The sequence below is a fragment of the Acomys russatus genome, chromosome 19, assembly GCF_903995435.1.
Source record: "Acomys russatus chromosome 19, mAcoRus1.1, whole genome shotgun sequence".
NCBI lineage: Eukaryota > Metazoa > Chordata > Mammalia > Rodentia > Muridae > Acomys > Acomys russatus.
In genome coordinates this window covers 4,459,273-4,480,696 of record NC_067155.1, presented here as the reverse complement: position 1 = coordinate 4,480,696, position 21,424 = coordinate 4,459,273, and the positions used below count along the sequence as shown (strand labels likewise).

Genomic DNA, 21,424 nt, shown 5'->3' with positions numbered 1-21,424 from the left:
CCTGTCTCAAAAAAAAAAAAAAAAAAAAAAAAAAAAAAAAAGAGAGAGAGAGAATAATAAACCGCTGCTACGGCTGTTGCTTTCTTAACACGAAGGACCTGCTGTGTTATTGTGTGTGTACGTGTGTGTACGTGTGTGTGCATGAGTTAAATCCGCAGGCCCCCGCCTTCAACTCGGTACTGTGGTGGCGCGGGTGCCACACAGCTCCATTAAAAATTGCCATCTAGGGGCTGGAGAGATGGCTCAGTGGTTAAGAGCATTGCCTGTTCTTCCAAAGGACCCGGGTTCAATTCCCAGCACCCACATGGCAGCTCACAACTGTCTGTAACTCTAAGATCTGGCACCGCTACACCAATGCACATAAATTAAAATTAAATAAAATATTTTAGGGGCTGGAGAGATGGCTCAGTGGTTAAGAGCGCCACCTGCTCTTCTAAAGGTCCTGAGTTCAATTCCCAGCAACCACATGGTGGCTCACAACCATCTATAATGTGATATGGCGCCCTCTTCTGGCTTGCAGGAGTACACGCAAGCAGAGCACTGTATACATAATAATAAATAAATCTTTAAAAAAAAAATTTTTTAAAAATTAAAAAAAAATTGCCATCTAAGTTAAGGAGATTAGTATATATTAATGTTATGTTATAACTTGGCACAGTTTTAGATTTTGTTTTCCATTACTTTATTGGAAATGAATAAAATCATGCTTTTGAATACTAAATGTTGCCAATGAGAATGTGAAACTTTATAAAATCAATAACTGAGCGGGGCATGGCTGCACACGCTTTTAATCCCAGCACTTGGGAGGCAGAGGCAGGTGGATCCTTCTGAGTTCGAGGCCAGCCAGGCCTACAAAGCAAGTTCAGGACAGGCAAGACTACACAGAGAAATCCTGTCTTGAAAAACCAAAAGCCAAACCAAAACAAACCCCCGCCCCCACAAAAACCTGGGGCTGGAGAGATGGCTCAGAGGTTAAGAGGACCATCTGTTCTTCCAAAGGTCCTGAGTTCAATTCCCAGCAACCACATGGTAGCTCACAACCATCTATAATGAGATCTAGTGCCCCTGCAGGCACACATGGGCGCAGAGTATTTATAAATAATAAATAAAGAAAATCTTAAAAAAATAAAATCAATAATCAAAAAGGAAAAAAAAAAGTTCTTACATAAAAGTTTCATTTAAAAAAAGCAAAAAAGGGGCCGGGCGTGGTGCCTCCCAGTACTCGGGAGGCTGAGGAAGGCAGATCGCTGTGAGTTCAAGGCCAGCCTGATCTAGAGAGAGTCCAGGAAAGCTAAAGCTACACAGAGAAACTGTCTTGAAAACGAAAACAGGGGTGGATGGGTGGGGAGTGGAGGGAGAGAGAAGGGAGGGAGGGGTGGGGTGGCAAAAAGGAGCTGGACAGACAGCTCAGGGGTTAAAAGCACTTATTGCTCTGAAGTAATAACCCAGCATTGACACTGGGCAGCTTACAACTTTCTGTAACTCCAGTTCCAGGGGGCTCCAACAGGAACACGGTGCACGTATGTGCATACAGGCAAAATTTTTCAAAAAGCAAAAATTGTTGGGCTGTGTGTGATGGTGCACTTCCTTAGATTTAGCAGCAAGCACCTTTATCCAACTAGCCATTGTGCTAGTGCCTTAAATATTTTTTTCTTAAGATTCTATTTTGAGGCTGGAACTGTTCAGAGGTGAAGAGCAGAGCGGCGGCCACCATCCACAGGGCAGCCCACACCTGTGCATAACTTCAGTCCCAAGTGATCTGACGTCCTCTTCTGACCTCTGTGGCACCAGGTATGCGCCTGGTAATCATACATACAAGCAGGCAGATACGCAATACACATTAGAAGAGTGAGTGAGGATGACACCATATGCACATGCCCAGGCAAGCATGGGGGCCCGAGCTCTGAAGACAGGTAGATCCCTGGGGCTCACTGACCAGCCAGCCCAGGGCAATGAGAGACTCTTACCTCAAAAATAAGGTGGTGGAGAGCACTCAACGAAGACACCTAATATTGTCTTCTGGCCTCCACCCCCACGGGCACATACACGCACTCTGTGCCGTCATGCATACCTCCACAAGAACATGTATGTACACCCCAAACTCAAAGAGAACTGTGTACATCAAGTAGAGCCCTTTCCAGAAAATAGTATTTCAGGGAATTATATTAAAAATGGATTTAAGAAAATGAAAAGAAAAGAAAAGCACACTATGGTGCTACTGTCCATTTCCAGCTTCACTCCCCGCAGTAGCACCTAACTACTGCACACTAGCAAAACTAGAAAACAGACACTGGCAGAGTCAATTAACCAAACCACAGATCCTATGTCACTAACAGCTTCAGGCATGGATTTACATAAAGACCAGCAAGTTTGCTACATGTACAGACTTACAACAAATCCACTCCCTGTGTTCAGTCTTTTGTAGTTCAAAACTCCCACCTTTCTTTTTTTATAGCAACTATGCATCTCTGAAATGCTTTCCCCCATTGAGACCCACAGCATGGCTTGCAGATCCAGGCAGTTGCTGACTTTGGTGGCACTTGCCTTTGTAATCCTGGTACTTGGGAGGCAAAGTTCAAGCCGCCCAGAGCTACACAGTGAGGACCCATTACAACCAACCAACAACAAAACCCTCAAATCAAACAAGCCCTAACCAACTAGATCCAGGTAACTTACCTACTTGCCTCTTGCTATCATTTCTCAGTTGCTCATTTTCTGGCCTTGGGACTTTGTGTACTTCAGCTACAGAAAGAGACATGCAAAGTGACAAATCAATTCAGAATATATAGCCAAACACTTCCGTAACTTTAGAATGGGGGATGACAGCGCCTGCAATACTCACAACACCCCCCACCACCTTGAGTCAAATGTGAAAGACTGAACACTATTAAAGTTCAGCTTAACCCTGCCATTTATACACAGTAACACTTGGTGAAATGAGGAGATGGAAAGTGACCAGTCAGTGCAGGAACAGGAAGCAGCTCAGCTCTACCTCGCCTGTGCTCTTGGTTGTCTATTGCTTTCTGGCTGGTAGGTGGCAAAGGCCTGGCTGGTACAGGGCTCCTTCTCCCAACAGGTGCTGGAGCAGGTAAGTGGGCCGAGGCGGTCTGTACTGCTTGTTCCATGGTTGGACTTTTTCTCAAAGGATCTAACTGAGGGCTTGATCGACCTAAAATGTAACCAAAAGATAATAAACTACCCTAACCTGGGATGTTAAAACCATCTAGACGTAAAAATAAGTCTAGAATTTTATTCTGCCAACTCAAATCCTTAGCATAAAACTGAAATATTATTAGACAAGTGTCTAGGCCTGGTTATCTTTAGTGGGATGGTTATGAAGCTAGTGAAAAACAAACAACAAAACTCCAAACACCACCACCCACGCAGCCAAACCCACAGTAACACTACTGCCAGGATTTTATCCATGTTTTTTACTTGGTATAGGAATTCAGCAACGATCATCCTGGAGGCTTGTCAAATGAAAGCTTTCCCACAGCTATCGCAGGATTACACTGACATCTCCAGATTTTTTTTAAAAACCAGAATCTCATACAGCCCAGGCTGGCCTTAAACTGCCGATTCTCTTGCCTCCGCCACCCAGGAAGCTCTGCTACAAGAATGTAAAGAACAATAAAGGGTGGCAAGCAGGCCGACGGCTTTAGAGGCTTCCATGTTTGGGTAGTTAACCGTCGGAATTAAAAAGCCGGCAAAAACAACCCCTTCTGTGAATCCCAGCCCAGTCAAACTCAACGCTGGCCACCTGACAGCTCTTGTCAAGTCTCTGCTTATCATGAATTTGACTTACTAAGTCCCATTTTTCCTTCAGTGAAGTCAGAACGACATTAAATATTCTATGCATCCCTTTTGTTCCTGTAATGTTTACTCTAAATTTCTAAAGATATTCTCCAATGCTATGATATTGTACCCAAAAGAGAATTTTCCTTAAAAATTACCTTCATTTTATTAAGAAAAAAACCCCAGATATGCTACTGACTCCATCTATGCCAGCTCAATCACCTGGAGAAGAGGGGGAACGCTGACTGCTCTCTGGCTGTGGGGTACGCAGAACCCAGGGACAATTCCCCGGCTATCCCAAGTATATATAACAGTGTCTATACGTTACCAGACATGAATGGCAAGTTACTTTAGTGAAAAGTTTAATAACCAGAAAAATACTGAAAACAAAAGGTACTGTTAATAGAAGCTCCATAAGTTCTCATTCTGTATGGTTAGAACATTTTGGCTCATGAGAAACACTGTATAGTATTTATAAAGGACGTGCTAAGCATGTGGGAGACAGCGCAGGCTAAGCTGCTCAGGCTGGCACTCAACATCCAGATTAAACGGTCCTTCTGCCTCTGCAGCACAGACCACAGGCATATGTCATCGTGCACAGTTTGCAAAGAGTCAAGCTTGTCTTCCTTTTTCTTCCCTTTAAACCAGGCCCTTGCTAAGTAGATAAAGCTGTTCTTGAACGAAATATTCTTGCCTCGGCCTTCCATATGCTGGGACTACAGGTGTAATCGCAAGCAGCTTGAAGTGTTAAGATTGAGGAAAGCATGTTGCTACAGTTTATTATACAATATTCTACCAAATGACTTTCCAATTTAAAAAAAAAGTTACTTATTTATTATGTATATGAGTACACTGTCTTCATGCACACAAGAGGGCACCGGATGGTATTACAGATGTTGTGAGCCACCATGTGGTTGCTGGGAATTGAATTCAGGACCTCTAGAAGAGCAGCCTGGGCTCTTAACCACTGAGCCATCTCTCCAGCCCCTGACCTTCCAAATTTGTAGCTTCTTTTATCATTGCTTTTCTGAGAAGAAAGCCTGTGACTCTGAAGTAGTATAGAAGTAAACACAATGGCATACAGAGTGAGTTATTGGCTCATTGGCTGCATATTATTTCCTTTTTACTAGCAACTTACTGATCGTGGTGTTAATTCTGCTATAAATAATTTCAGTTAAAACAGTCACTTTGAGTGATGATCACATTTTTTGTTGTTTTTCAACACAGGGTTTCTCTGTGTAGCCTTGGCTGTCCTGGACTTGCTTTGTAGACCAGGCTGGCCTCAAACTTACAGCGATCTGTCTGCCTCTGCCTCCCCGAGTGCTAGGATTAAGGGCGTGCACCACCATGCCCAGCATTTGTTTGTTTTTCAAGACAGGGTTTCTCTGTGTAAGAGAGCCCTGGCTGTCCTGGGCTCTCTTTGTAGACCAGGCTGGCCTCAAACTCACGTAGATCTGCCTCCTGTGTGCTGATATTAAAGGTGTGTGCCACCATGCTTGGCTCACATTTTTTTTTTTCTGAGACAAGGTTACTATGTGTAGCCTTGGTCATCCTGAACTAACTTTGTAGACCAACCTGACCTCAAACTCACAGTGATCCGCCTGCCTCTACCTCCCTGAGTGTTGGGATTAAAGGCATGAGCCACCATGCCTTTTTTATTTTTGAGACAGGGTTTTTCTGTGTAGCCCTAGTTGTCCTGGAACTCACTGTGTATACCATGCTGGCCTCAAATTTGGAGTTCCACCTGGGATATTCTTACCATAAAGCTAAAAAAACAAAACAAAACAAAACAAAAAACCCTAGTGTGTACTGTAGGAAATTTAGTATTGAGTTAATTTATGTTTTTAAGACATTGTCTTACTGTGTAGCCTGGCCTGCCACTAACAGATCCACAAGCCTCTGCACTCATGTAGATCTGCCTCCCTCTGCCTCCTGAGAGCTGGAATTAAAGGTGCGTGTCACCACTCCCTGGCAACGGTTACATTTCTTAAAATATTTTAATACATAATTTCTATTTCTCACTATTGAGAGCTTTTTCTCTTATCTCTATTATAATGTGTGGACTGTTTTTGTTTTGTTTTAAATGTTGGTAGTACTCTTGTCTGCATGTACACCTATATGCCAGAAGAGGGTATCAGATCCCTTTAAATAGATGGTCATGAGCTACCATGTGGTTGCTGGGAATTGAACTCAAGACCTCTAGAAGAACAGCCAGTGTTCTTTTTTTCCCCCATAAATATTTTCTTTATATATACATTTATATTATTATTATTATTATATCATAATATATATTTGGCTTTTGAGACAGGGTTTTCTCTGTGTAGTCATGGCTGTCCTAGACTCACCTTGTAAACCAGGATGAACTTGAACTCACGGCAATCCCCCTGCCTCTCAAGTGCTGGGATCAAAGGCCTATACTACCACACCTGGCCGTCTATCAGTTTTTGCAACCTCTTTTCTTAAAAACTAGACCATCTGTGACATAGTTGCGTAAAACCCTCTGGGAGGGGCCGGTAGTGTAGCCCAGTGGTAGAGTGCAACACCACACCCAGCCATACATTTATACTATTACACAGATATACAATAAACTACCTATAGCAAGAAGAACTATGACACAGTCAGGAATTATATAACTGTTACGTTCTTAGTGTTTTGGCTTATTTGTATTTGACAGCCTTGAAGAAAACATCTTTCCTATCTTGGTGCATCTAAAATTCTGAATGTAAATCAATATCTAGTATATCCCATCATTATCAACTTAAAACATCTAGCTAGACAACTAGGGCTAACTGTAGAACTAAACTATCTGATCTTCAACCCCATCAGAGCCTTGAGATGGAATAAAATTGATTGCCTGAGTATACCGGGAATGCAGGTTAGTAGCTTCCCAAATGAGAAGATGACAGAGACAGTGTGCTACCTGAATAGTCACCCAAAACTCTGCAGAACATTGGAGCATCATCTTCAGCCTTCTGGCCCAATATATCTGACAGATGTATTTGTGAGGCAGGAACTGAGGACTTGCTTACCCTGTCTTGGCTAGAGTTTGGCCATTCACTTTGCCTGCATCCAAGGCTTGCCCTTTTTAAGGCAGAATTCTGTCTGTGGTAGAAACGAGGACATTTTGCCCAGTGGTATGTTTGCTGCATTTGAAGCCATCTCCATGAGGTTCTTTGATGCTCATCATCCTCTTTGAATATTTTTATTATTTTAAAGATTCACTGACAGCGAGACAGGTTAACTCCTGGCAACATCCAGTCAGTGTTCTTAACAGCTGGGGCATCTCACCAGCCTGTGGACTGTTTTAAGAGAGCTATTGACTAAGATTTTCTAGTATGCGAAGAGTGTTTTGCCTGTGTGTTGTACTACATGTGTGCAGTGCCCTCAGAGGCCAGAAGAGGGCACGAGATACCCTTGGAAATGAAGTTATAGATGGTTGTGAGGCACCATGGGGGTGTTGGGACTGAATCCAAGTCTTCTGCAAGAGGAACAGGTGTTTTTTGTTTTTTATTTGGTTTTTTGAGACAGGGTTTCTCTGTGTAGCCTTGGCTGTTCTGGACTTACTTTGTAGAGCAGGCTGGCCTCGAACTCACAGCGATCCGCCTGCCTCTGCCTCCCAATGCTGGGATAAAAAGTGTGCGCTACCACGACTTGGTGTTTTTAAGTGAGTAATAGTAAACAGGTATTTATGATATTAGTAAGAATACTCCTTTAATAATATTAAATCTGATGTTGGCTATTGATTAAAAAAGCTACCATGTACTTAGTATGCTCTATTGAAGATACTATGCCAACAGCAGTGCACAGATGGAAAGAAATAGTATTCTTTTTTTTTTTAAAGACAGAATGTGGTGGTTTGAATAGTTATGGCCGCCATAGACTCATGTTTGAATACTTGGCCATAGGGAGTGGCGCTATTGGGGGTGTGGCCTTATTGGAGGAGATGCTGCACTGTAGGAGCTGGCTTTGAGGTCTTACGTGCTTACACTTCACCCAGTGTGGCACAAAGTCTCCTGCTGCCTGCAGATTAAAACGCAGAATTCCAGCACCATGTCTACTTGCATACTCCCATGTCTCTCATCATGACAATCATGGACTCAACCCCTGAAACTGTAAGCTACCCCCAATTAAGTGTTTTCCTTTATAAAGGTCGCTGTGGTCATAGTGCTTCTTCACAGCAACAGAGACCCACCTAAGACACAGGGTTTCGTTACGTAGCCCTGGATGTCCTGGAACTCACAGAGATCTGCCTGCTTCTGCCTCCAGACTGCCAGGATTTGGTTTTTTGTTTTTGTTTGTTTTTTCAAAACAGGGTTTCTCTATGTAGCATGGGCTGTCCTGGACTTGCTTTGTAGACCTGGCTGGCCTCAAACTCACAGAGACCTTCCTGCCTCTGCTCCCTGACTGCTGGAATTACAGACGTGTACCACTGTGCCAGGCTCAGACTGCCAGGATTGAAAGCTTGAGCTACCATACTCAGCAAAAATTGTATTTTTACAGAAAATCTGGTGATCACAAGGAAAAGTTCCATTTTATCATTCAGAAAATTATGGCTTATTTTTTCAGTAAAGAGAGAGCTTTAACATAAAATACAGAAAAACAACAAAGATACAAATATTCATATTAGCCTAGAAAAGGCTGAAAACACAAATAACAAAATATTGCCAGTTATGGGAAGTAAGATAATTTTTTTCTTTATGCTTCTATTTCCAGGTCACTTATAGAAAATGTTTAAAACTTAACACACACACACATATATTTAAATTTTTCTTTTTTCCCCGAAATTTTTATTTTTAATTGTTTCTATGTGGGGATATGTGTTACAGGATGTTTCATCCCATTGTGAACCCCGAGATTGTGAACTGTAAAAAAAACAAACAAACTAGGGGCCAGGCATGGTGGCGCACGTCTTTAATTCCAGCACTTGGGAGGCAGAGGCAGGTGAATTACTGTGAGTCTGAGGCCAGCCTGGTCTATAAAGCAAGTCCAGGACAGCCAAGGCTACACAGAGACCCTGTCTCGAAAAACAACAAACAAAAAACCCTGTTTCTTGTTTGGTGTGACTGAGCCCTAAAACAAATCTTTAATCCAAGAACTTTCTGTTTATTGTAAACAGTTATTAAGGTGTGGTCCAGCCAGCCCTAGAAAACACCTTTAGTCAAAGACCTTTCTATGCACAGGATTTAATAAAATTAACCCTAGGTCAAGAGGCGGAGCAAGAAAGCAGTTAACAGGATTAAAAAGTAGGAGGGACCTTGAGTTGAAGGCTATTTAAGATAGCTGGATTAGAGGAGGCTTTTGGGCTTCGAGCTAGCAAGGTTTCATTGGTAAAATCAAACAGCTGGGAGGGATTTTCTTTCTTTATAACAAGAGGTGTGTTTTAGTGCCCATGGAACCAGAAGACTATCAGCTTAGATCCTGCTGGAGCCTGAATCATGAGCAATTCTGAGCTGACCCACGTGGGTGCTAGAAACCCAACTCAGGTCCAATTTAGGACTAATTAACTCCTTTTAGCTGGAGCCACCTCTCCAGCATGAGTGGCACTAGCTACAGTTACTTTAAGGAGCAACACAAAACATACAGGACTATCCTTTATTAGCACTGGCTCGATCTTGATACTCATCAGCTCTTCCCTGCGTCTGCTCCACCTTTATGAAGTGAATCTGCACTTCAGTACTGAATGTAAAGCAACGAGCCCATCATGCTGACTCTAGCAATGGACACAGCAGAAACGGGATTGTGTGATTAAAGATTATGAGACTATCTGGTAGAACAGCGCTCAAGCTTATTAAAATGTTGGTTGCTAGGCTCCAGGGCTTCTAGTAGTTCATCTCTCAATTATGACCTGCATTTTCAGAAGCACAGATGGTTCTTTTGTGGTCACGTAGACAGACTGCTCTGCATCTTATGGGGCCTTAGGTAAGATTCAACAGCATGTATATCAATAGTTTATTTCTTTGGATGCGTCATTAAATTAACCTAGTATAATTCAACCTTCAGTGAGTGTGAACAATCCAATAAACTTTGTAAACAAATGTCAAACAGAGAATGCTCATCATTTCAATGTGTAAAAAGTCAAAATAAATAGTAGAAGCCATTCAGCAAAACATTTATTGCAATATAGTAACTAGGAAATAAAAATCCCGAACCAGCACATCCCTGTAAATGGCAGCACTCAGAAGGCTGAGGCAGGAATATACTGAGTTAGACACTAGCCTAAGATAAGCAGTGAAACCCATACCTCAGAAACAAAACTGAAAGGGCTAAACACCAACAACGCATGCTGTTTATAAACCTCAAGAGCAAGGCAAAAACTGCTACAGAAGTTCAGAACGCAAGTACTGGACAGACAAAACAGCTTACCTTGGGCTAGCTGTGGTTTTACAGATCTTGTATCCTGTGTGAAAGCAGACCCAACTGCACTGCTCTGGGATAAAGTACCACTATTCGATGCTTCTGTTCCAAAGGATGTCAAGGAGCTCCCAGCTGGAAAAGATTTTTAAAAGACCAGCGTTTTTACTGATTGTCTCGCTATCTACCCTGTACTTAATCCTGAAAACTATATAAAACAATTTGGGAAATCTATAGCAATGTAGGATTTAAAAAAAAGGGGGGGGGGGAGACGCGACTATATAGTCAAACAAATTCTGTTTGAACACATGTTAGCACTGTCCTAGGAACTTTCAAAAATAGAGACACAATCAAACAGTGAATAGCAGAAACAATACACTAAGCACTGATATTAATTTCAATTACTTTTCCTTTCTTTCTTTCTTTTTTTAAGACAGGGTTTCTTTGTGTAGCCCTGGCTGTCTTGGACTTGCTTTGTAGAGCAGGCTGGCCTCGAACTCACAGAGATCCGCCTGAGTCTGCCTCCTTGAGCGTTGCACCTCTGTGCCCGGCAACATGTTTTTGTTTTAATCCCAGATATGGGACACTGACTACAGGCTGTCTGCCTGGGTGGGCTGGGGAACAGGTAGGAGCAGAAGGCCATACAGGGCGAAAGTGTTAAGAGACATGATCTGTGTTGAGAAAAGGGGTTACTATTGAGCAAACAGATGCTGGAGCAACAGCCAGGGTTACAAGATTACCACCACCAGTTTTCCCAAAAGCCACAAACCCTTAGATATCAAAATGCTTGGTTGTAAATTCTTAAAGAAATTTCAATTTGAAAAACTGTGAGCAGGCCACTAAAATCCTCAGAGCTCAAAATGGCTGTTCCGTTAACTGCAGCACTGGGTTCTCAGTGAGAATGCCTAGGCTTCTTGGGGTTTCTAGACCCTGGGGTAAAGGATGTCACTGAACTAGTGAATGCAAGTTCAAGAGCAAGACCTCTTGCTGTTAGGAAGCAGCTTTGGAGTTAACAGGTTATTAAAGAAAAAACAAACAAAAACCCAAAACTTGACCAGTGATTTGGAAAATATTTTGTTGATAATCTTCTATTAAAAAAGCACGCCTTTAATCCCAGCACTGGAAAGGCAGAGGCAGGCGGATCTCTGTGAGTTCAAGGCTAGTCTGGTTTACAAAGTGAGTCCAGGACAGCTAGCTCTGTTACACAGAGAAGCTCACAACCATCTATACTGGGATCTGATGGCCTCTTCTGGTGTGCAAGCGTACATGCAGACAGAGCACTCACATAAAGTAAATAAATCTTTAAAAAATGTATATATATACATACACACACACACACGTTTCTTAATTTTTATTTTATATGCATTGGTGTTTTGCACGCATGTTTGTTTTGTGAGGTGTCAGATCTTCGAGTTACAGGCAGCTGTGAGCTGCCATGTGGGTTCTAGGGATTGAACTCAGGTCCTCTGGAAGAACAGTCAGTGCTATTAACCCCTGAGCCATCATACACACTGATACTCAGTTATATTATATCACGTTTTTGTTTTTCTCAGGTGTGGAATATGAGGCTGCTTCAGATTGTCCACAGCAGCAGACTATTTGCCTCCTGTGGGCTTTGAGAGGGGTGTGGGCGTGATCTTTGCCAGCTGCACAGTGTTTAATTCTGGGGACTCTGAGAGGGATAAATGCCAAGAGCCCAGAGGGGGCCTGGGCTCTGAAAGAAAGAAGGCGGTGGCTGCTCCCCTTGCTGCTGTTGTGATTTGACCTTCTGAAGAACAGCCAGCGCTCTTAACCTCTGAGCCATCTCTCCAGCTCTTGTAGTGAGCATTTTTAAAGCTCCTGCTTGTGTTCTTGGGCAAGGGAAACATAAGCTACTGGGGGTGTACACCCACTGGGGTGCCAATTCACTAGCAGCAAACTGTACCTTCTGCTTTTCTCATCCCTGCCCCTTGACGCAATTATGCTACTGATTCATGTCCGTAATCTTCTCCCAACAACCTATTATCATTACTATTATTAGTGACAATGTTTTGCTATGTATGCCAGGCTAGCCTCAAATTCAATGTCTTTGTGATTCAGCTTTCTAGGTACTGGAAATAGGCCTGAACCACAACTGCCTTCCAAATCACTTTTTAAAATTTATTTATTTATGGGGCTGAAGAGATGGTTCAGCGGTTAAGAGCACTGGCTGCTCTTCCGAAGGCCGTGAGTTCAATTCCCAGCAACCACAAGGTTGAAGCTTGAATCTGGGAATTAATTCAGGACAAAGTGTCACCTGCAATGTTTTGACTCTCAGCCCACAAGCATAGATCAGCTGTGTATGTAGGGCTTGAGTCTCAGCAGTTCTGTGGTTCTCTCTGTAGAGCAGGATTGCCTCAACCTCAGCCTTCATTACGCTCTGGGTCGGACAAAGCTTTGTTACTAGTTGTCTCAGCACCCCAGACCCTACACACGACACACCAATATAGCCCTATTTTCAAAAGTCAAAAACGGACTCCTGGCCCTTCATTGTCAAATGTCCCCTGAAGAATACGGGCAATCTGGTCCATCTCTAGTGAGAAAAGCCACCTCAGAAGTTCTAAAGCATCTTTCATTCCTGGCTATGTGGGCTCACTTCTCAGCACTCTAACTGTAAGTGGGGTTGTGTTCATATTTCAATACCCTATTCAGATCAGGTGCCAGCAAATGTGCTCTTCAGGTGCTCTTTATGGGTTCTTTTTGATCTGTTACTGACCAACTAGTTTGCACCATTTTAAAATGTCTATTCATTCAAATTATCTTTATTCAATTTTTTTTGGGTGTGGCTTGAAAAAATACCATATAGGGCTGGAGAGATGGCTCAAAGGTTAAGAGCACTGACTGCTCTTCCAGAGGTCCTGAGTTCAATTCCCAGCAACCACATGTCTGATGCCCTCTTCTGTCCTGCAGGTATATATGCAGGCAGAGCACTGTATACACAAAAATAAAAAAAGGGGGGGAAAAAAAAAAAAAAAAAAAAAAAAAAAAAAAAAAAAAAAAAAGAAAAGAAAAGAAAAGAAAGAAAGAAAAGACACCATACATAATTTAATATAACTTGTCTGTGGCCCCTGACAGGATCAACAACTTCTATTTGCAGAGAATCACATTCTGCTACTGTTGAGTCTCCAGAAGCCAACACACATTTAGGATTGCATTTCTTTATTTTGTTTTGATATTTGAGACAGGGTCTCACTGTGTAGTCCTGGCTGCCCTGGAACTCATTTATGTAGAGCATGCTGGACTTGATCTCAGATCCCCACCTGCCTCTGCCTTCCAGGTGTTAGGACTGAAGGTGTGCACCACCATGTGCAGCCATTATTTAGGACTGTAATAGAATTCTAACTAACTGACCACCGTATCAACATGAAGACTCTGACGGCAGCTGTGGCCTTTAATTTATGGGCTTTGTTATTACTATGTATGACAGTTGTTTTTCATTGTCATGGTGCCCTTTTTCTATTCTTAGTAATTAAAAATTAATCTATACAGGAGACTGGAGCAATGGCAATTAAAAGCAGTTATTACTCTTTTGTTTTGTTTTGTTTTTTGAGACAAGGTTTCTCTGTGTAGCCTTGGCTGGTCAGGATAGGCTTTGTAGACCAGGCTGGCCTTGAACTCACAGAGATCCACATATTACTCTTGTAGGAAACCTGAATTCAGCTCTCAGTCCCCATACGTCAGGCGGCTCACAACTGCCTATAACTCCAGTTCCAAGGGATTCAATGTTCTTTACTGAACACCCCTACCGCTTCCAAATAGAATAAAACTTTAAAATATTATTTATATTTAACACTGGAGATCCAAGAGAATCATCAGACCGCTGGTTGATTAACCAACTAAAATGCACGCACCTGCCTATTTGGTCACTATGCTGCCATTCTACACGTAAAAGAGTAGTGAATTTCAGCATATCATGGCAAAAACAACAAACCTGTCTTAAACTATTCCTGTTGAACGCATCAACTGGAGTAAAGAACAGGAGGAAGGGATCTACTTGTGCCCATGTTCTTTATTTTACCCTTTGCTGCACAATTAATAAAAATGAGTAGTCAGGGACTAGGGATAAAGCCTAATTATACAGTGCTTGCCCTCTAAGTATGAGTGTTGAACCTGGTGAAGGCAGAGGTGCTGGTTAATTCTCATGACTCACTTCTACAACTCCCTTTTCTGTCCTAGAAATATATGCCTACTGCAATAACAACATGGGCAGGCGGTTTTGATGCTTTATTCATATGAGATACTTTTTCTCTGAAGAGCTACAAATTAAGGTCAATAATTATTCGTTTCTGTATGAGTGTCCTTTAAGAATGATTTTTAGCATCAGCTTACAAAGACAGTGCTTAAAGAAATCCTACCTAGTACATGATATTTTCAGTATACCTACTTCCTCATAATTTGCCAAACTGATAGCAAAGAAAGGCTACCTCAGTGGGATTATTTATTTTTGGAGGCAGGGTCCCATTTATCACAAGCTAGCCTCAAGCCTTTCCCGTTCAGAGCGCTTACTGCTTGTGCAGGGGTGCTGGGTTTGGTTCCCAGAGCACATGACACATCTCATGATGCCATGGGCTCCTGCACACATGTGGTGCACAACAATGCACACAAGCAGGCAGAAAGACACACATAGACAATATAAATAAATGAATGTAAAAGTCCAACAATCAATATTTAGGTCCTCTACATTCACCTCAGTGTTGGGGATGCATGTAAACACCATCACACCCTGTTAACGTGGTGCTAGCACCTGACTCGGGGCCCTGTATGCTAGGCAAGCACGCTACTAACCGAGCTGCATTTTGCTCTGTACCATTTTTCTTTTCTTTTTAAATATTTATTTATTATTTATTCAGTATTCTGCCTGAATGTCAGAAGAGGATACCAGATCTCATGTAGAGATGGTTGTGAGCCACCATATGGTTGCTGGGAATTGAACTCAGGACCTTTGGAAGAAGAGCCAGTGCTCTTAACCTCTGAGCCATCTCTCCAGCTTCCATTTTTCTTTTAAATTGTAAACAAGGGCAAAACACCTTTAAAAAAAAGACATGTTTAGGGAACCTTTGTATTTTGGGTTTTCCTGTTTTGTTTTAAGATGGGGCTTCTTTGTGTAACTCTGACCGTCCTGTAATTAGCTTTGTAGACCAGGTCGGCTTTGAAGTTCAAAATCTGCCCACTGGGATTAAGGGCGTGTGCCTGGCGTGTGTTGGTTTTTTGATGTTATGAGACAAGGTTTCTTTCTGTAGCCCTGGCTGTCCTGGACAGGCTTTGTAGCCCAGGTTGGCCTCAAACTCACAGAGATCCGCCTGCCTCTGCCTCTCCGAGTGCTGGGATTAAAGCTTGCGCCACCTCAATGGCTTTGTTTTTGTTTTTTTAAAATATGCATGTGAACATGCATATGATGCATGTGTACATATGTATGTAAGTGCGTATCAGGGCCAGAGGCCAACATCTCGGGTGTGGTCTTTAGTTGTACCTCACTTTCTTGAAGACAGGGTCTGTCACTGAATCTGGAGCTCGCCAATTCACCTAGCCTGGCTGGCCAGCAAGCTCCAGGGATTCATGCACATCTGCCCCAGGCCGTCTCAATGCTGGGCTGGGCTTTTATGTAAGCAATGGGGATCTGAACCTAGGTTCTTACTGGCTAAGCCAACTCTCCAGCCCTGAGCATCTGTGTTTCCTGTAGTCAATTCCAAACTCTTACTCAGTTGTGTTGAACTGCTGATCTTCTCCACTATTTCTAGAAGCTCTCATTACAGGAAGAAATGAAATACTGTAACATAGTAGAATCAATGGCAAATAAGATTATTATAAAAAAATAATAAAATTATCATGAAGGAATAATAATGCTATAGATAGTTCCAAGTTTAAGACTAGTTGATGACAGTTAATATATTTATAGTAGTTGGATAATTACTGAACAATGCTTATTCAGTAGAAATTATTCTTTAAAGCCACATGGCGGTAGTGCACACCTTTAATCCCAGGACTGCAGAGGAAAAGGCAGGTAGGGATCTCTGTGAGTTCAAAGCCAGCCTGGTCTACAGAGTTATTTCAGGACAACCAGGCTACACACAGAGAAACCCTGTCTCGAAAAACTAAATAGAGAGAAAGAAATTATTCTTTAAATTATTTCCTAGGCTAGCCGTATGTAGTAAGACATTCTTCCTCAATGTTGGACAGCAGCAAGCTGAAGCTCTTGGCCAGCCATGTGATTCAGAGGAGCCAACGGCCCACGTTACCATGTGCTGTGCAGCCAGGCAACCACTTTTTTCTTTAAAAAGACACTTCAGATTTCCACACCCTATTATGTCTACAAAGGCCACCTGTTTCAGTCATGAGATCCTGCACTTCTTAAGAACTGGGTTTTGGGCTAGACTGTGGACTACTGTGTTCTCTGAACTAACATGTTGGATGGTTTAGGCGGACTAGATGCCTATTTGCTTGCTTCTTTATTCAGTGTATAGGCATATATGCTTGACAGTATGTACATACATTCGTATAAAAACCCTAGCAGACCAGAAGAGTGTTGAATTGCCTGAACTAGAGTTACAGATAGTTGTGAGCCACTACCTTGAGTGCTGGGTGTTGAACCTGGGTCTTGTGCAAGAGCAGTAAGTACTCGTAACTGCTGAGCCATCTCTCCAGCTCCTCGGATGCATTGTGACACACTTCCACATATGTTAAAGAGTATACGCTGTTTGTTTGTTTGAGACAGGGTCCCATATATTTTAGGCTAGCAACGTGCTATGACCTTGATCCTTCTGCTTCCATTTCCCAAGTGCTAGGATTATAGACATGCCACTCAGTTTACAACATAAGTACTTATAATCATAAAACAAAGATTAAATAATATTTCTAAAAGTTTTGGCAAGTTTTCTATACCTTTGTGGTCAAGAAATTGAGACATTAAAAAAAAAAATGAAAAATGAAAAATATCACCACATACCAACACCAACGGCACCAAATTGCTGCCCAACTAATGTACTCGGACTGAATTGACTGTACGCTGGCATCCTGCCAAAAGGTCCATAGGAACCCACTGACTGGAATGAAGATGATGATGAACCTAGTGAAGACTGAAAGAAAACCACAGGTTATTCTTCTAAATTTTAAGTAACATGCATATAAGGAAGACTCAGACTTTTTTAAAAAAATTTTTTAAAAAGCTAAGTTTAACTATTAGACAAAACAAAACAAAACAATTACAATGACTTACAGGATACACTTAATATTACAACGGTTAACAAGCTTAATTCAATATTTGTCTGTGAGCTTACATGTGGGTGGTAGGAACTGAACTCCAGATCTTTGCAAGAGCAGTCAGTGTTCTTAACCACTGAGCTAATGCTCCGCCCCTAACGTCTACCTGTACCAGTCACATGTAACACCATTTACAAAGACCTTTTCTATGATAAGTTCATCTTCTTAGTGTAGCCTTTTAACCGATTTAGGATATAAAGAGTGATTTCAGTTTCTAAAGTAACTGCTTATAGAAAAACTACTTTCTGGGCATACAGGTACATGCTTTTAATCCCAGCACTTAGGAGGCAGAGGCAGGTGGATCTCTAGGAGTTTGAGGTTACCTGGACTATATAGTGAATTTCAGGACAACCAAAGATACGTAACAGAGAGACCTAGTCTCAAAAAACATTTACAGTTATTCAGTAATAATGGGTAATAGTCTGGTATCAACATTAAAAAGAACTCTCATTTATAATTTTCCTTTATTTTATTTTATTTCATTTTATTTTTTGGTGGTTCTTCAAGACAGGGTTTGTCTGTGTAGTCTTGGCTGTCCTGGACTCACTTTTGTAGACCAGGCTAGCTTCGAAATCACAGGAATCTGCCTGCCTCTGCCTTCCGAGTGCTGGGATTAAAGGTGTGCGCCACCACGCCCGCATTCCTTTAAATATTTTTACATTCATTCATTTGCTCAGTGTATATTGTTTATGCATTCATGTGTAGGTGAGAGGACAACTATTCAGTTCTGAGGACTGAACTCAAGTGATCAGGCTTGGTTCTAAGTCCTTTACCCTCTTTCAGATCCTTGTTTCTATCACTTGGGGCTCACTGCTGAATTCACAGAAAGGGATGCAGAAACAAACATCCTAAAGTTGTTTATGTTTTTCGAGATTTATTCAATTTATTTAGTGTCTGAGTGCTCTATCTACACACGCACCTGCAGGCCAGAAGAGGGCACAAGATCTCATTACAGATGGTTGTGAGCCACCATGTGGTTGCTGGGAACTGAACTAAGGACCTCTGGGAGAGCAGACAGCGTTTTTACCCAGTGAGCCATCTCTCCAGCCCCCACATTGCTTGTGTTTTAAGATCACTAGATTAAGTCAAGAATATTTTATAGTAAACTGTGATGTGATGGTTTATGTAGTCAACTTTGTTGTACTTAGGACATCAGTAAATCATATTTTGGGCATATCTGTGAATGACTAAGGGAGAAAACTGTGCTGAATGTAGGTGCCACCAATAGGCTCCAAATCCAGATGGAACAAAAGAGAATAAAATAGGGGTTCCCTCCTCCACTGACATGCTTTTCCTGCTTCTTGGCCATCATGAGGAGGGCAGCCTCAGCCATATAATCCTGTTGCCAGCCAGTGTGCCTCCTCTCCTTCTCTCAGACCTCAAACAATAGATCTAACAAAGTGGCCTAAAGGTTCTGAAACTGTAAGCCAAGAAAAAAACCTTTCCTTGTGTAGCCTTGGCTGTCCTTGACTTTGTAGACCAGACTAGTCTTGAACTCACAGAGATCCGCCTGACTCTGCCTCCAGAGCGCTAGGATTAAAGGCGTGTGCCACCACACCCTGCTGATCTTAATTTTTTTAAATGAAACATTTATTGTGTGTGTGGGTTCTCTGGTGTGCATATAAAGGACCTGAGGATACCTTGTTTGTCCTAGGGACTGAACTCAGGTCATCAGGCTTGGCGCCATGCACTTTCACGTAGTAAGCTATCTTGCTAGTTCAGACCTTCCCTTCTGCCCTCTGCTGATAAGGGTACATGCAAGTATTTGATACATATGGTTGCATGAGTGAAGACTTAGGGTTGGAAGAAGTCACTCAGTACCATTCTGATTTATGTTTACGTCTCTCTATTTCCACAAAGTACCTGGTAACTGAATGATGCATGTAGAAGACACTAAACAAGGGAACAGCAGCGCTGCTATGGGGAGTACAGCCTTGCCTCTTCTTTCTCAACCTAAAAGACCTGTGCTTTCTGAAGGTTACTTCAGACTTTGTTGTGGATCTCTGTCAGTTTGTGGCCAGTCTGGTCTACAAAGCAAGTCCAGAACAGCCAAGGTTACACAGGAAACACTGTCTCAAAAAAGCAAAACAAAAAAACCGCTTGGTGCTGGAGATGTGGCTCAGCAGTTAAGAGCACCAGAGGTCCTGAGTGCACGTCCCAGCAACCACATGGTGGCTCACAGTCATCTATAATGAGACCTGGTGCCCTCTTCTGGTGTGCAGGTATACATGCAGGCAAAACACTGCATATGTAAGAAATAAATCTTAAAAGAAAAAAAGTCTTATGTAGTTAACTTTCAATAAATGTTAGCCATTATAACAATGTTAATAGTGTTGAAACTAGAAAATAGGGTAAAACTTATTTAAATTCTTCAGCTATATATTTTATCAGTTTCAATTTATTAATTTATTTTGGTTTTTATAGACACAGTTTCTCTGTTTAAGAAAGCCCTGGCTGTGCTGGACTTGCTTTTGTAGATCAGGCTGGCTTCAGAGACTTGCCTCTGCCTCCGAGTGCTGAGATTAAAGGCATGCACCACCACACCTGGGCCACCAGTTTCAATTTATGATGCCAAAAGAAACCTATAGAAGAACATTATCCAAGTAATTTTACGTATCCAAGTAACTTCTAACTAGAAAGCTCCCTGAATGTTTGGGAAAGGCAAAAGCCAAGGCTAATGAAGCATAACTGTGCCTCTCAAAGGCAGTTTGCTCTCAGTTACCTGAACAATAGCTGGGTCCTGAGGCAAAGAGCACTGTGGTTTCGGTGGCTCACAGACAGTGAGGTCTTTGATATCACTTCCCCGGAATATAATATATTCAAAGACTTCATCTCGAGGTGGTATTGGACGATCTGTTGGTCTGTCTTCTGTACCGAAGGAGCGAACTGGTAAGAAAATAGCGGACATGAGACATATGCTCACTGCTCACAGTATTAGGCAGGATCTAAGGATTTTGTTACAAACACCAAGCATCAGTTCTCCAATACCATTCACAAGAAAGCATTTATTACTATATAGTTAATGTATTTCATGTATACAAACGTTCCACGGCATGAATGCCCACAGGCCAGAAGAGGGCATCAGATCTCATTATAGATGGTTATGCGCCACCCACCACATGGTTGCTGGGAATTGAACTCAGAACCTTGGGAAGAAGAGCTAGTGCCCTTAACCTTGAGCTCTCTCCAGCCCCTAGTCAAACACTTTTAAAAGAAGAAAATAAGACACATTTTGCTCAGAGTGATTCCACTTAGAAGTCCAGTGTCATGAGGCTGTGTGCTCACAATTTTGCTTCTATATTTGGTGGTTGTTTGTGGTAAGGTGTGAAAATGTCCTTTTTCTTTTTCTTTCTTTTTTTTTTTGAGACAGGGTTTCTCTGTGTAGCCTTGGCCATCCTGGACTCACTTTGTAGATCAGGCTGGCCTCGAACTCATAGCAATCCACCTGCCTCTGCCTCCTGAGTGCCGGGATTAAAGGCGTGCGCCACCACGCCCGGCCCCCCTCAAGTCTCTTACACTTGTTTCATGCTTTCTATCTTAGGAGACTCCTGAGAATGTCAGCACCCCCGTGACATTCTAAATAGGAAAGCTGGGAAGATCACATACTACTCATGGCAAGGGTGCACGAGAGGAGGCCAGAGATGGATCAGCAGTTAATTTTTCATAAAACTGATCCACAGCTAGATTGAGAATGAATGCTATTTTAGTTTAATGTCTTATTTCCCAATTCTAAAAATTTCTACTATGTATGAGGGAGTTTCAGGAAAGACACTGGCATCATCAATAGGTCTACAGAACACCCTTCCCTAAAATGTAAAATGAAAGTCAGTGGGCTGGAGAGATGGCCCAGTGGTTAAGAGCACTGTCTACTCTTCCAGAGGTCCTGAGTTCAATTCCCAGCAACCACATGGTGGCTCACAACCATCTATAATGTGATCTGATGCCCTCTTCTGGCCTGCAGGTGTACATGGAGGCAGAACACTGTATGCATAATAATAAATAA

The 21,424-nt window shown here is 42.2% G+C and overlaps 1 protein-coding gene across 5 annotated transcripts in view; it reads right to left on the bottom strand.

The window, feature by feature from the left end:
• Positions 1 to 21,424, bottom strand: part of Lsm14a (LSM14A mRNA processing body assembly factor) — a 46,097-nt gene that overhangs the window by 10,672 nt on the left and 14,001 nt on the right. For 3 of the 5 annotated variants that reach the window (XM_051162201.1, XM_051162203.1, XM_051162202.1), the window contains exons 2-6: positions 20,144 to 20,307; positions 17,108 to 17,237; positions 10,159 to 10,281; positions 2,993 to 3,169; positions 2,677 to 2,742 (exon numbers count right to left, since the gene is read on the bottom strand). In XM_051162201.1, coding sequence (XP_051018158.1) covers positions 2,677 to 2,742; positions 2,993 to 3,169; positions 10,159 to 10,281; positions 17,108 to 17,237; positions 20,144 to 20,307 — 660 coding nt within the window. The remainder of the gene's footprint in view (positions 1 to 2,676; positions 2,743 to 2,992; positions 3,170 to 10,158; positions 10,282 to 17,107; positions 17,238 to 20,143; positions 20,308 to 21,424) is intronic. The other 2 variants (XM_051162204.1, XM_051162205.1) reach the window with 1 other exon arrangement.